This window comes from Propithecus coquereli, unplaced genomic scaffold (assembly GCF_000956105.1).
Source record: "Propithecus coquereli isolate 6110/MARCELLA unplaced genomic scaffold, Pcoq_1.0 Scaffold177, whole genome shotgun sequence".
NCBI lineage: Eukaryota > Metazoa > Chordata > Mammalia > Primates > Indriidae > Propithecus > Propithecus coquereli.
In genome coordinates this window covers 2,922,570-2,937,988 of record NW_012142412.1, presented here as the reverse complement: position 1 = coordinate 2,937,988, position 15,419 = coordinate 2,922,570, and the positions used below count along the sequence as shown (strand labels likewise).

Here is a 15,419-nt window from a genome sequence, read left to right as displayed (position 1 = left end):
CTTTTTAGACTAGAATATTAAAATGTTAAAATTCAGTATATAGAATGTTTATATCATGGTTGTTAATTTAAGACTGAAGTCAAGCTCTGAGTGACTGAATGTGAATTCTTAACAGTTTCCTTTGAGCTAGTTACTTAACCTTTCTACATGTTAACTTTTTCATTGTGAAATGAGTTTGACAATAATAGTACCTACCTCTTTAGGGATATAGTAATATTACAAGGAATAAATTGATTTAGAAATACATAGCATAATATCGGCTCAGAATAAATAATCGGAAAATGTTAGTGTAACTATTGTTCGTAATCCTGTTACTACTGTGTGATTCATCATCATCCTCATCCCTGTTCCCACCCTCATTTTTCCTTCCTGGTGCATTCCTATTCAGTGTTGGGTTCCTTGTTTTCTCCAAAGGAAGTCTTCTCTCACTCCCACACAGAATCAGTTCCTCCCTCCTTCCATACCTCTGAGGTAGTCTCAGGGTGAGAGCCACAGCAGATCTCTGCCTATACCCCAACACCTTTATCCTTAACCCTTTTTTGGGTCCCTCTTAGAAGTGTACATGTCCTTTTGGAGAAGGGCCGACCGTGCCCTCTTACCACCTGCTGCAGACCTCGACAGTGGGGCCCACAGCCTCCTTTTACCACCCTGGCCCATGGGGGGGTCTGTCTCTTCCATGACTTCTCCCACCAGGGTGGGATGCTCAGTTCTGACAGCAATTAGTGTGTGTGCTTGTGTTATTATAAAGGATTATCCGTTTAAGTTGTAGTTATCTGCTTACGTATTTCTTTCCTCACTGCACTGTGAGCACTGGGGTGTTTTTCATGTTACAGCCATAGTACCCAGTCAGTATTGTCCACGAAGCAGGCGTTTATTGTAAGGTTTCATTTTAGAGTGAATGAATGAAGTTCCTTTATTAATATAAGTTGGGGACAATGAGCTATTGCTTCCTACTGATAAATGCTGCTGCTTTAATACAGCTGTAATTTCTAGGAGGCAGTGTAATTTGGCAGAAAGACTCTGAGTTAGAATAAGAAGAGGGAACTCTGTGATCTAGGCAAGCCGCTCCTCTGTGTACCGTTTCCTTCCATTTAAAGTGTAAAACACCTGCTGGGCCTACATTACACGGTTGTAAAAAATATGAAATATGCAGTGACAATTGAAAGATTATCAACAAATGTAAACTGGACTACTGTGCTGAAGAACAAGCGGACGTCAGCGTAATGTTGTGATTTGATGGAATTCCTACTTCGTTTTACAAATTTTCTAAAACTTCCATGACAGTTTGAAAATTTATGAAGAAAGATGTGTAAATTTAATAAGTTAGCCTGTTATATAATAGTATAAGTATCTGAAAACCAATCCACAAAATTTAAAATTCTTATTTTAGGGTCTTATAATTGAATTCTTTTTTTTTTTAACATGTGATTTTGTGTACATATTTTGTTTTGTTACCTCCTACAGTTTGGGTTCCAGAGACATCTTTTTTATATTCTTTTTAAGTTTTTGATATAATTATACTGTAATTATTTTAATGTTTTCTGCTGTTGGATTTTCTTAATATTTTCCTATTTTCTATTCCATGTATTTTATTAAGTCCATTTGGGCAAACCATGTGCCATGGTCATGGAAAGATGGTCTGTGTTTTTTATGAACTATAAAATCAGTCATCTTTTACTGATTGGTAACATTTTGTGTTTCCTTTGGGCAAGTTATTTAACCTCTTTGTGATTTACTTTCCCCAACTATAAAATTGAGTTGTTGGTATAATTAAATGAGATAAATATCTGTAAATAGCTAAAATAGTTTCCTGCACATAGTAAATGCCCAGTAAAACTTGGGGTTTATTGTTACTGCGGGTGATGAAAACAACAACGTATCAATGTTTCTGTCTCAGTATTTTGTATATGTGCCTAATTTTCAATTTTAACTTTGCTCTGGAGTAGCACGGGACCATTAATTCTTTATTTCTACCTGAAAAAATCTCTACTTTTTCTCCATAATTTAATCATGGCAATTTGATTTTTTAAAAAATCAAGATTTAACTTTAGGATAAATGATGAACAGTAATTTATGTACAATTATAGAGTATAGAATTGAAGAAAAAGCAATGAAATATATAAAGTCTTTTCAAGTAAATACAGTTTAAAAAATATGTGTCAGAGGTCTTACTTTACTTATTGAAAAATATCATCATTTTACTCATTCAGGTCCCTTAAAGTCAATTTATTTACCTTCCATTGTATTCTGCTTTACTGTTAAAACTTCACTTTTTACATTTGCAATAATCTCCACACTTTCTGGTGTTCATATCGGATACTTACAGTACAGCATCTTCTCCAGAAATTTAGGAGATAATTTGAAGTTACTTTTGTAGATGATATTCCTTTAAAAAGTACAGTTTACTGTAATTTTGAAGTGGATGTAGATGACAGACTTCCTTCTAGAGAATAAATCTTAAATTTGCAATTAATTTAAGTTTGCAACTAATGGCCGTAAATGTTGAGCACGTGGGAAATGTTGCCAGTCTCGTTTACAGTGAGCACACGGCCTCTCTGCATGTACTCTTCCAGGCAGAGTTACTGCGTGGGGTTAGCACTGCTGTGATTCTAGTCACTACTACTGAAATCTCAAGTTTGAGGCATACTGTGTTCACGCCAAAAGAATAGAACAAATTCTGTACACCATTAATTGCATCAATTTTGCAATATTCAGTGTTTCACAATACGAGTTGCTGGGCATTGCCACTCACTTTCAACTACATGATCAAAGTTTCTTAAAGCTACTTCATGACTTGGTTACTAAAGCTTTAGTTTTAAAAAATCTAAGTAGTATAATAATAAAAATTGAAGCCCTGTTTATTAGTTATCCCCATAGCTTTTCAACATTTCAATTACTAAAATTTGCATCTTATTTTCTTAGTCATAACATTCAAACATATTATCATGATCATAAATGCATCATTTATCTGGTCTTACCTGACTCCTTAAGGGTTTCTGCCATAATTTGTTTAATCATTTCCCTGCTTGGATGTGTATTTTTTAAGTTTCAAAGTGTTATTATGCACAATGTTGGAATGACCATAATAGATTCGTATGTGATTTATGAATAATTAAACTTGAGGAAAAAATAAAATTACAGAAAGATGGAGAAGTATATTGAATCTTAAAATTCTTAGGGCAATAGCAGTGTGCTTTCAAGGATCCAAGGAGTTGATGATACTGATGATTTATTCCTAATTTCATTCAAAAGTGATTCCTTGATGGAAATTTATCATTATTTTTGTCTTATCAGATAGGATCAATGTCATTTAAGAAAAGGACAAAGATTTATATCAAGAATTGAAATGAGAGGGAAGAAGGAGAAAGAAAATAAGAGAAGGAGGAAGGGAGGGAGGTGGGAGTGGGGCTCAAGCTGAAGATTGCTTGTGGAATTAACTGAGGTATGAGATAGACAGGAAGAAGTTTGATATGTTCTAGAAAGCCCCAGAGAGAAGGTGGCAGGGAAGAGTCTAGGAGTTAGTTAGACTACATTCTCTACACTCTCTGAGGACACTTTTGACACAAGGCAACCTTTTTGCTATTTGGAGCATTTTTTAGGTATGTGGGGGAACAGGAAGAAAGTGTGTAGTAAGTTAATTATACCAACAGGGAATGTGTAAATCAGATGTTCACAACTTAAAAAGAGCACTGATTATGCTTTTGTGCCACTTAAGGGACACTTGCGTAATGGCGTGAACATGCTAACACACTGGGCATTGTGAACGATTTCTTGTTTATTCCGTCCCTCTGTGTCTCCCTGTTAGGATCTGAAAAATAGAGATGGCAGGATCTCAATGTGCCTGTTGAAGCGTGTCACTTAATTGTCATGGATACTTTGAAAATATAAGACTAACAAATATTAATGAGATCAATTGAAGGGGCTAGTCTAAGCTTTTGTCAGTTTGTAACCTTCAGTTTCTTTTTCTTTTAATAAGTTTCATAGAAGAATTTACAAAGGAATCCCACTCCAGCTCAGAGGTGAAGTCTGGGCACTCCTTCTCGAGATCCCTAAAATGAAAGAAGAAACAAGAGACCTTTACAGTGTGAGTAGCTAAAGCTAACCTGTTATTTTGGAATTAAAAAGTAAAATGCATTTCTTTTAGCTTTCAAGGTATATGTAAGATATTCATATTATCATGTAAAATTATATTAAAATTACCTTACATTGGGTTTTGGAGGCCTATTACTTGTTTTGTGGATTGCAATCTACTTAAATTTCAAACATACTTCAGTCAAAATGTCATTGTATCAATCAATCAGTAAGTATCAAGTGCTTTTCAAATACTTAAATGATCAATTAAAGTACTTAAAATGATCAACTAATGTTGGGACATATTCATAGGGAAAATTGACTAACACCTGATTGTGCAATGTAATATTGATAAAGAGATTTGCGGTGTCACTTTGATGGTTTATGGGAAAATAGCAGAATTCAGTTTGTCCAACACCTACCTGTATATGATTCTTTTCTTCCAGGGTGAAAAAAGAATTTGCCCTCAAGGTTATTAGGATAGCTCTAGGTTTTATTATTTTTTATTTAAAAGTTAAACTTTTGACTGAATGGTAAGTAATATTTTCCTTAAATTAGGCAATGCAGTAAATGTACCTCCTTGTCATCTCAGCTATACCCTTTCTAAATCTAAATTTTATATTAACCTTTGAAAGGAGTAAGAAATTTACATTTAAGAATCTTAGACCTGTAGGTTTTAAAATATATTCTTTAGAAAATGTGTATGAATAGAATAAATTTAAATCGAAGAAATGAGAAAAAAGTTATTTATAGCTTAAAGCCAAAGCCACTTATAAAGACATTTGATGTTCTTTTGATTACGCGCGTGCGCACGCACACACACACAAACACACACACATACATACTTTTTCATGTAAAATTTCATGAAGACGAAAGTTAATACATACTGTTTAGTTTAAAGAGTTACTAATTGGTGTGAAAAAAAGATTTTTAAATTTAGCTGTTTGGACCCTATACAATCTATGGGTTTACACCTCATGATTTGAGTGTTTCAAATTATTTTAAACTGTTGATTAGATATTTGCATTTATTATTGTAGTTTTAGAGCCAATGTTCAAAATAATGTCTGAGAGAACATAAAATATAACCCCAGCACCTAGTGTAGTGTGCCTAGCATATGGTACGTGTTCGGCAGATATTTAATTAATGAGAGTAGAAAATTAACGAAAGTAAAAAGCACTTTTATTTACACGCTCTATTCATTTCCTAGGGCTGCTATAACCAAGTACCACAAACTGGGTGGCTTAACACTATCTGCTAACATCTCACAGTTCTGGAGGAGAGAAGTCTGAAATTAAAGTGTCGCCAGGGCCATACTGTCTCCCAAGGCTCTGGGAGTGGAGTCTGTCCTTGCCTCTTGCCAGCTTCTGGGGGTTGCCAGACGTCCTTAGTGCTCCTGGGCTTGCAGCTGTGTCGCTCCATCCCGCCTCCTTCGTCACGTGGCCTTCTTCCCTGTGTGTCTGTCTTTCCAGATAAGGACACCAGTCTTTGGATTTAGGGCCCGCTCTCATCCAGGATGACCTCATCTTAACTTACAAAGATCCTATTTCCAAATACGGTCACATTCACACCTTCCTGGTGGACATGAATTTTGGGGAGACACTATTCAACACAGCATACCTATTAATGGTAGAACTATAGTTTTCAGTTACATTTTAGGCTTTTTCTATGTAGAATAAAATTACCCAATGATCAGTTAATATGAGAGCACCATTTAGTAAAAACTGATAGCAACCACAACAAAGGAAATGACTTGCCATCCAATGCTTTCAAGCTTAAAATTCTCCACACTACCATAAACATTATTTTTATTATTTGAGTTTTCCTCAGCATCATTATTTAACCATGACTTCCTTTCCCGACCGTCCTTTCTTGCTCTCTCTCTGCCAAAGTGTGTACTTTGCTCTCCACACATCCTTGGTGAACTGGAACTTCAGTAGGAATACAGCTGCCTTCTCTTAATCAGCCAGGATTTTTCTCAGGTGAAGTTGTTTGGAGCCTGGCATGTCACAAGCACCCAGTGACCTGTCTTGGAATAAAGCTCTATGCGAGGTGCTGAGGAGCATACAAAGATGAGTAGGTACAATGTCAAGGATCTTTTCTTCTATGTTGAGGGAGACATGATTGCATAGAAAGATTTAGTAATGGTATGTGATAAATACCTCAAAAATGGGAAAACAAAACACTTGGCTGAGTTGAAAAGAGAAAGAAAGGAAATGACCTTTACGACCCAGGAGGTGTTTGAGGGGGGCTTTGTTTCCCAAAGGGAAGAAAAACAGGGACGAATTTCCAAGGCACATTGCGAAAACCTTCCCTGATTCCCTCCCTCCAGTTGGGACACGATTAGTGTTGATGTGAAGCATCATGTTATTGTGTTTTAGAAACATGGTACCTACTTGACCTTGAGGAGAGCTGATGTTATTTGAATACTTTTATGTGTGGGTATAATAAATGCTGTACATGAATTACCTCATTTAATTCCTGCAGCAGTGCCAAGGTGCAGGTTTTGTTATCCTTTATCATTGTTATTTTCATCTTACAGATGAGAAAACTGAGCTTAGTGAAGTCAAGTAACTTTTTACCCCAGGGTCAGTAAGTGGCAGAGGCAGGATTTAAAATCCAGGCTGTCCTGGCTCCTGAGCCCATGCTGTCATCGTCTACATTTTCCTCTTAATTTTATCTCATTTTTATTGTCTCTCTTGTGTCTAGCAGTGTACCTTACCAACGGTAGAGGGTTAGTCCCTGGCAGAAAACAACCTCATTGCCAGCCTTAGCGTGGCTCAGTAATCTCGCAGGCCAGACCCACAGTGATAGTGCCAGTTTTCCCCTAACTGCTTTCCCCTGTACTTCCGCCCTCAGGTCTGTGGGTTCATTAGATACCATTTCTTTTAAATAAAATGTTTATTCTTACATTATTGTGACACTTATGGGTCTCAACCTATTCAATCTCAAGAGATAACTGTAGAAGCTATTTACCTTCTTTCATTCAGGGTAAAAAATGTGTTTGATTTCCTGTATTCTGTGCATTAGCTCGTAATCATTTTAGGACATAAATAATATTTCTGACCTGTTATTTTTTACCTACTTAACTGGGCTTTGCTTCTGTCATGAGGCCTTTTTTATGATGGATTTTCTTGTCCCCTAGAGAAACTGATGTTATAGATGTGTTGGGGTCTTTTCCTCCCTTCCAATTAAATTTTATTTTAAGGCATTTTCTTATCATGTCTTGTCAAACATTTTCTTCCTCTGTTTTGACATCTCATCTTTTACCAGGAGGCCTGTAGCACAATAACTGAAACCTCTTTACTCGCTTGTTACCTTTTTTAAAAGAAGATATTAAGAGAAGAAATATGTACAGATTTTTATTTTTAAAGCTAAATTTTTATAATGTCTTCCAAACCAACTTTTATCAGAAATAACATACAGTAATATTTTAGTGTTCATATGATTCTGATACAATACTATAAATATCTTCCTCTGTCTTCAGAATTCTGAAACAAACTGTGGTTACTTTTCATGTTTTAAAAAGCTACAGAAGCTGCCCTTCTCTGAGCTCCCACCTCAAAACATGAAAATACACATACTCACAAAACACTTAACATACATGTACGTATTTCAAACATGCCCAGATAGCCGCCTTTCTACTTTTAGCTGAAATCAGGAACAGTCATGTTTTTATATATATTTGTTAGAATTGATTTAAGCAGAAGTCTGTATTACCAGTACATGGTAAATGGGTCAATATAACATATGTATATAGATTCTTATTTATACTAAAACGTGGTTAAGTATAAATTCATATAAACTTTAATCTCCTGTCTGGCTAAACACAGGAGATTAAGCATACCCATTTAGCTTCCTTTCCCCTGAAACACCCCTAAATCGATAGCAGAGTTTTTAAAAAGGCAAACCCACAGTAACGAGAAAATGGGAGAAGAGATAACAGCTGCCAATTTTTGGAGACCAGAATGTAGACAGATATTTAGTAAACTTAGCAAACTTGAGAAAGCTAAATCCTAGGCTGGCAGAGGGAAATTGGACAAGCAACCAGATTCATATCTCCGAATCACCAGAAGGCTTGGTAATTGCCAACTGCAGGTACTTCTGGAAGGGGAGGTGAAGATAAAAACACAAGGGGCTGAAAGTCTGTTTTAGAAGCAGTTAGAGCCCCTAAGCCCCCTCCCAGCGCTGGCCTAGGACTGGACGTTTGTTACTTGGAGAGGAGGGAACAGAGCCTCTGGGCTGGGGAAGAACACAGACGTTGCTGAGCGTGGGCAGCTGTCACGAAAGCAGAGGAACTGAATATCCCAAATTTTGGACAGTCCAGCCTTTTCCCTCAACTCAGCTCCTGGATCATTGGCAGCCAGGTGCTTGTCTTCCTCACAGGAGATTCAGGAGCCTTCTCTGGGGAATGTGATCAGCATAAGAAAATAAACCCAGAGATCCTGACTTCAGGGGACCCCAGTGCAAGTGCCCGTCCAGATCCCTCCACAGTCAAGACCACAGTTGGGATGCCCAGCTGGGCACACAGCTTTTTAACATCCTACCTTTAAATAAAAGCAGAAACCAAAGTGTGCTATTATTCATCTGAGGAAAGAGACTAACATGAAGGACAAACGAAAGCAAATGGAAGAAAGCAACTTGTAAGAAACAGACTAAAGGGCAAGAGGAGAACTTTTAAAACTGTTGTTAATATCTTCAGAGAAATAAAAATAGATATTGCATCCATAAAACAAGTATAGGATGCTGTAAAAAGGAACATTCGAGAACAACAAAGGAGCTTAATATAAAAAATAATATAAATGAAAAACTTAATTGAGAAGAACAATTGAGGAAATTTCCCGGAAGGTAAATTATAAAGGCAAAGAGATGCAAAACAATAGAGAATACACAAGAAAACTAGATGACAGCCTAGGAGATCCCATGCTACAATAATTTAGAGTTTCAGAAAGAGAAAATAGGAACATGGGGAAGGGAGGACGAGGAAATTGACAAAGGAATTATTGAAGAATGTTTCTCAGAGCTGAAAGATGTGAGTATGAGTTTTTAAGATTGAAAGTATCCATCAAATGCCCAACCCTGTGGATAAGAATAGATCTAAACCAAATGCAGAAGTATGAAGTTTCAAAACATGGAGAGAGAAACTCCTGCAAGCTTCTAGAGACTAAAAACAGATTGCATATAAAGAAACAAGATTTGAATGGGAGCACTGGAAGCCAGAAGACGATGAAGCAGTGCCTTTTGAGCAAAAATATTTTCCAACTTAGAATTCTGGAACAGCCAGTTAAATAAGGGGGTAGGATTATCAGACATGCAAAGTTTCAAAAACTTCGTCTTCCATATGCGCTTTCACAGGAGCTACCTGAGAACGTGTTCCTCCAGAGCAAGGACGTAAACTAAGAGGAAAGAAGATTTGAAATCCAGGAAATGGGGCCCAACGTGAGAGAAAAGCAAAGGGAAGCCCCGGCAGATGGCGAAAGGAAGTCCCGGGACCCCTCTGTGCAGCAGGCCGGGAGGCCGGGCGGCCCAGGCAGGTCCTGGGAGAGAGGCTCCGAGGAGATGGAGCTGGCGGAACACCTGTTCTATTGGAACATCATCAGAGGAGATTTAGACAACTCATAGTGAGTTTGGGATTCAATTAACTGCAAGTATGTAGAAAATGAAGCAAATCAAGAAACAATGCAATGATTAGCTCCAAGGAAAACAAAAATATTGTTCTGGAAAGAAAAGGAAACCATAGTAGCCTGCAGCGCTCGGCCATGAAGAGCTTTCATACAGTCTTAGTAATGCAAACTCTGAAAAGTTCTCTCTCCTAAATTAAAATCTAACTGATTTGACAGGATGGGAGGGAAAGGAGAGGGGAAGAGGGAGAGGATGGGAATAGCAGAAGTGGGGGAGGGGTTCCATTGTGTACCTTTTTACACTGTTTTGATTTTTGAACCATGGGAATGATTTTTCTAAACCAAAATAAGTTTTTAATGAGAATTATTTTACTATTTGTCATAGCCTTTTCAACAACTGATTTCTATAAATATGTGCTTTCTTCCCTCTTTTCCTCTTCAGAAATTAAAACACAGAGCACGGGGTTGTTCACCTGATATCAGACAAATAGACCTTGATGTCAACCGCACATTTAGGGACCATATTATGTTTAGAGACCGATACGGTGTTAAGTAAGTAAAGTTTAATATTATGAAATATAAATAGCATTTATAAATAGTCTTTATCAAAGTCTTTATTAACTTAAAATGTGAGTGTTTAGAATGTATTCTTTAGACTATGATTTTGATTTAGGCCCTAAAGATTTAAGCTTTTGCAGATCGTTTGAGTCCGTGTTGTATGAAACTTAGGATTTAATTTAACTTACATTTTTTAACTTAGTAGATGCTATAAAATCGGTAAAGAATCATTTTATGATCTGGGAATGCTTAAAAATGTAGTAGATACTATTATTAAAAGTATTAGAAAAGATACGAGAGATTGTTTGTATCATTGATAAATATATCTCTATAACCTTGGCCCCATGCATAAATGAAACTAAAAAAGGGAAATAAATGAAAGGAAATTAATTAATGAACTGAGTATAACAGGGCATTAATACTACACATTGCCTTATCATTGCTGTGACAGTTTATGAATAAAAGATACCGTTTTGCTGACTTCTGTATCAGTCAGGGTCCAACCAGAGAAACAAAAACCAGTAGGAGATCCATAGTAAGAGATTTATCTCAAGGTAGTGGCTTGTCCAGTTGTGGGGGCTGACTAGGCAAGTCCAAAATGCGCAGGCAGGCCCTTGGGAGGCATGAGCTGCTGTCCGCAGGCAGAACTTCCTCTTCAGGGAAGCCTCAGATCTGCTTTCACGGCCTTTTAACTGATTGAATGAGGCCCACCCCGATGATCTCAGATAATCTCCACTACTTAAAGTCAACAAATTATGGATTTTATTCACATCTACAAAATGCCTTCAGAGCAACAACTAGACCAGTGTTTTGGATCACTGGGGATTATTGTTGAGCCAAGTTGACACACAAAGCCAACCCGCACAGTCTGCCTTTGTCAAGCTGACACACATCTCAGTTTCCACACTAGACAGTGACAAAGTCATAGCGCTGTCTAACATGATACAGCTCTTCTGCTTACAACTAAGAACGTGCTGATCCTTTCCCCACAAGAGGATGCCAAGTCCTTGGGTAATGTTCACTCTTTGATATCCTATAACTTAAATACTGTGATACAAAGTTAACTATTAATACATCTTGTGTTAGATGGAAAGGGAAAAGAGAAGGAAGAAAAAAATTTGTCAATATATGTATATAAGGCATATGCTTACCAAAGTAAGAGAAGAAATACTCGTAGCAATTACAGTTATCATTTCTGTGACTGGTCATGTGTCGTGCCTGGTGTTTGTAACTACCTTCTTCCACTGCCCATTCTGTGTTCCCTTTGCCCTCAGCAAGGGCCTAAGCTGGTTGTGGTTCTTTATCTGGTGGGGTGACCCAAACCGTCATTCCAAAAAAATTTGGACCGTTAGCGGTCCTGCCTGAATTAGTTATTGTAGTTTTCCAGTGACTTCAATCGCAGGGCTTGACAGTTGTGATACGAGATGCCCCAGGTGCTCTGCTGTATTCTAGACACGCTCCTCCTTGTGTCCGCTGTGTAGTGGCAGCCCGTCTCCCCTTCGCAATCAGGATCAGTGACCTCAGCAGGCCCAGCCACCTGCTGCTTTGCCTGTTCATTCAAAGGCACAAGGAGCCCAAAGTGGTTGGGCTTCCAGTTCAGTGGAATCACTGTTATGTCTCCTGGTGGAAGTGGTTGTCCTTTTGGAACTAAGATCTCTAGATTAGCAGATCCTAAGGTTGCAGAGGTGGGAAGCAGAAAGTTTGCTAGTGGATCATTAGGGATATCAGTGAATGGAGTCTCTCCTATTTCCACCCCTTGAATCTTGGGTCCCTGAGTCCCTGCAATGGGAAAAACAGCACCTTACCTTGGAGCCTGATTTGGAGCATATGCGGCTTCCTGAGGCCGTTGCTCCGGCCCTGCGAGGTGTGGCACCTGGCTGGTTCCGTGACTGACTCTTCCAAAGGCCATCCCACTGTTCTGTCAAGCCAGCTGCTTCAAAGTGGGGTAGTTCAACAAAAAGAGGGCAAGAAATGTAAGAAATTTTGAAGTCCTTTGTGTGTTTTGATATAAGTTCTATCAGAATAAATGTTATCTAGTCTCAAATTTAGACTGTTTCGAGTATTGTTTCAGTTTGAGCTTGGGATAATTTCTTTATTACAGTGGTAGTTTTATCTGGCTTATCTGTTTGTTTTCAGTCAGCCTGTGGTTTGTTTTTTTACGTTTGTCATTTTAAAAATATGTGAAATGACTGAATTGTGTTTAATGTGAATTTTTCTCTCTAGGCAGCAGTCCTTATTCCATGTTCTTGCTGCATATTCCATTTATAATGCGGTAAGTTGGAGCATGCCCACCCACTTCCTTGAGGTGTGTTCTGAGGGACGGGAGGTGCTTTCGGCACCCTCTACCTAACAAGGCCCTCTGCGCGCACTTCTTCACCTCCCAGTCAGATGGTCCCCACGTCTCCTTTAGCTGTGTGGGTCTTTTCAAGCCGACACCCAAAAGTAGCCCTCGGGTCTCAGAGCAGAGCTGATTTGGAAGTGGAAAAGCCTAGATATGAGCACAGGTTGCCAGTGAATGTGACTTTCTCTCTCTCTCTCCCTCCAGACCGTTTTGTTTTGTTATGCTTTGTGATGTTGATTGTTTTCTTCTTATTTTTAAGCAAATAAGACTGGGAATGGGCAGGGTAGAATGATAGGAAGTTGGTAGCTAGATTAATTTTTGCTTGACATTTTATAACTCTTCATTGCTCCCAGGAGGTTACCTTTCAGTCTCACCTTGTATGCATTAGATGAGGTCCAAAACAGGATAACCTTGGTACTTACGGCCATCCCCAGGAGAGGCTAAAACTAAACTCTTCGGTAATAGACGTGCTGTTCTTATGGCATTTACCATTCTTGGGGGAGAAGATAATTCGGGGAAAGATGAATTAGTGTTGGACCTAGTATGGATGTTACATAAGTCCTTGGTGACTAGGTCCCAGGGAGGACAGCCTTTGAACCTTGGGATATATAATTTCTATTGTAATTAAAACCTTTAAGTTGTAAGAACAGAAATTCACTCAAACTCAGGAAAGTTAGAAAGGGGGTCATTAAAGGGACTTCTAGAAAGGAAGCCCTAGTCGGGCTCATGGGGATTGGAGCTGGGAAGTGGGGAGTCTGCGGGGGAGGACAGCTGCACCTTCTGTCGTTCCCACCCTGGGGCCACTTGGCGTCTCCTGTTCTCTCTGTGAACCGTTTAGTCCACTGCTTCTCTCTACAGATTGCTTCCTTTGCCCACTTGCTGGTTATTCTTTGTCTAGAACCGTGCCCACAAACTCAGCGTGACCAGTCTGTTCAAGGGCATACACCCATCTGATTGCAGCCTCTGGCTTTGCTCAAACTTCCTAAAGAGAGTGCTGTCTGATTAGTCAGTAACCAATTACCTGTTCCCCTGGGCTCAGGTGTCCCCTTCTGGTCCATCAGCTGTGGTTCCTGTGACACACACATGGATCCCTAAGGCCACATCATAAGCAGGGACTATGGGGAGAGTGGGTGTTTCTGTGGATGGGCTTCCCAAAATGTGTCTATGTACAGGTTCGGAAATCTAGAGGAGACAAAATAGAAAACTGAGAATTGCAGGAAGAGAGAATTTGCCAGAATCTGAGCAAAGAAGAGGAATAGTGAGCTGAGAATCATACATGAAACGAAATAAATATTAGCACTCTTTAAAGAAAGCAAAACAGTATTGAACATAGGACATTAAGAAAAACATGGAGGTATTTAGACTTTGTCTACACCTGTACATTTATTTTTGAGCACAATTTCCTTCTTTTGTAATGTGTAACATAATACTGTAAAGAGTGTGATGTTTATCTCTAGAATTGCCTATCAGATAATGGGTCTAGGCATTTTCTGGTATTTTATAGATCAGCTTTGTCTTTGTGCATATACGTGTAATTCGATTTTAAACTCTCCAGCATCTGTGTTCTCCTTTGCTCTTCAGGAAGTCGGGTATTGTCAGGGCATGAGCCAGATCACAGCCCTGCTCCTCATGTATATGAACGAGGAAGATGCCTTCTGGGCCCTGGTCAAACTCTTCTCGGGTCCCAAACATGCCATGCATGGTAAGAAAACCCTGTATATTATCATAAACATAAACAAGAGAGAGAAAAAAGGTAAATTAAAACAAAATCACAGATGCTTGGTAGAATCAAGTACAACAAATTTAATGTCTCAGGACTTGTTTGGTGAACTAGTATTTATTACTAATTTGTTCTTTCATTTTTCTTTATTGAACTTTTCTAAACTTTTCTGTTCACATTTATTTTCCTTTGTCTTTACCACAGAATATATTGTTGGCATTTTAAAATTCTTTCTTTACTTGACCTCAGTCAAAAGAAACTAGGTTTAGAGGAATTTAGGAAAAGGTATATTATTGGAAGCAATAAAAGATGCCTTTTGATCAAAACTTTCAGAAGGTCATGTGATTATCATTTTAGTGAAATGTTTACCATTGACTAGATATTGTGATGTATAACTCCTTGTCAAAAAATAATAATTGAGGGTGGACATGGTGGCTCGTACCTGTAATCCCAGCACTTTGGGAAGCCAAGGCAGAAGGATCACTTGAGGCCAGGAATTCGAGACTAGTTTGGACAACATGGTGAGACCCTGACCCAACAAAAAAATTTAAAAATTAGTGGGGCATGGTGGTACACACCTGTAGTCCCAGCTACTCAGGAAGCTGAGGTGGGAGTTCAAGGTTGCAGTGAGCTATGATAGTACAACTGCACTCCAGCCTGGGTGACACAGCAAGACCCCATCTCTTAAAAAAAAGAACAAATTTTGATAAATGACACTTGGGTGTTTAAGGAAAGGTACATAATAATTAAGTAGTTTTATATTTCAAGTGGAGGTTTTATAATAGTTCCTTCAGCCATAAAATCGGTTCCATTTTAAATAAAAGACTCATAACATGGTTAGGGTACTCAATTATTTAATATTGCAAAACTTGAATAATTTTTTGGTTTTCGATTTAGCACATTGTTTTTAATAGCCTTTTCCTTATATTTGCCAAGCTAAGCAATAAACTTTATTTCACAGAGTTTGGATTGCAACTTGTTTTGGAAATAAAAGTAGCATTTGTTGATATAATGCAAAATTATTTTCCAGTGCCAGCCATGTGGTAATATCAAATTTAAAACAATTTTAACACTAGTTACTCTGAGAATGGATTATCTAAGTTCAGTT

General features: G+C 38.2%; 1 protein-coding gene across 1 annotated transcript in view; it reads left to right on the top strand.

The window, feature by feature from the left end:
* USP6NL (USP6 N-terminal like) overlaps positions 1 to 15,419 on the top strand; it is a 177,477-nt gene that overhangs the window by 137,911 nt on the left and 24,147 nt on the right. Inside the window, exons 3-6 of the mRNA XM_012642178.1 lie at positions 3,977 to 4,084; positions 10,135 to 10,244; positions 12,474 to 12,522; positions 14,173 to 14,373. Coding sequence (XP_012497632.1) covers positions 3,977 to 4,084; positions 10,135 to 10,244; positions 12,474 to 12,522; positions 14,173 to 14,373 — 468 coding nt within the window. The remainder of the gene's footprint in view (positions 1 to 3,976; positions 4,085 to 10,134; positions 10,245 to 12,473; positions 12,523 to 14,172; positions 14,374 to 15,419) is intronic.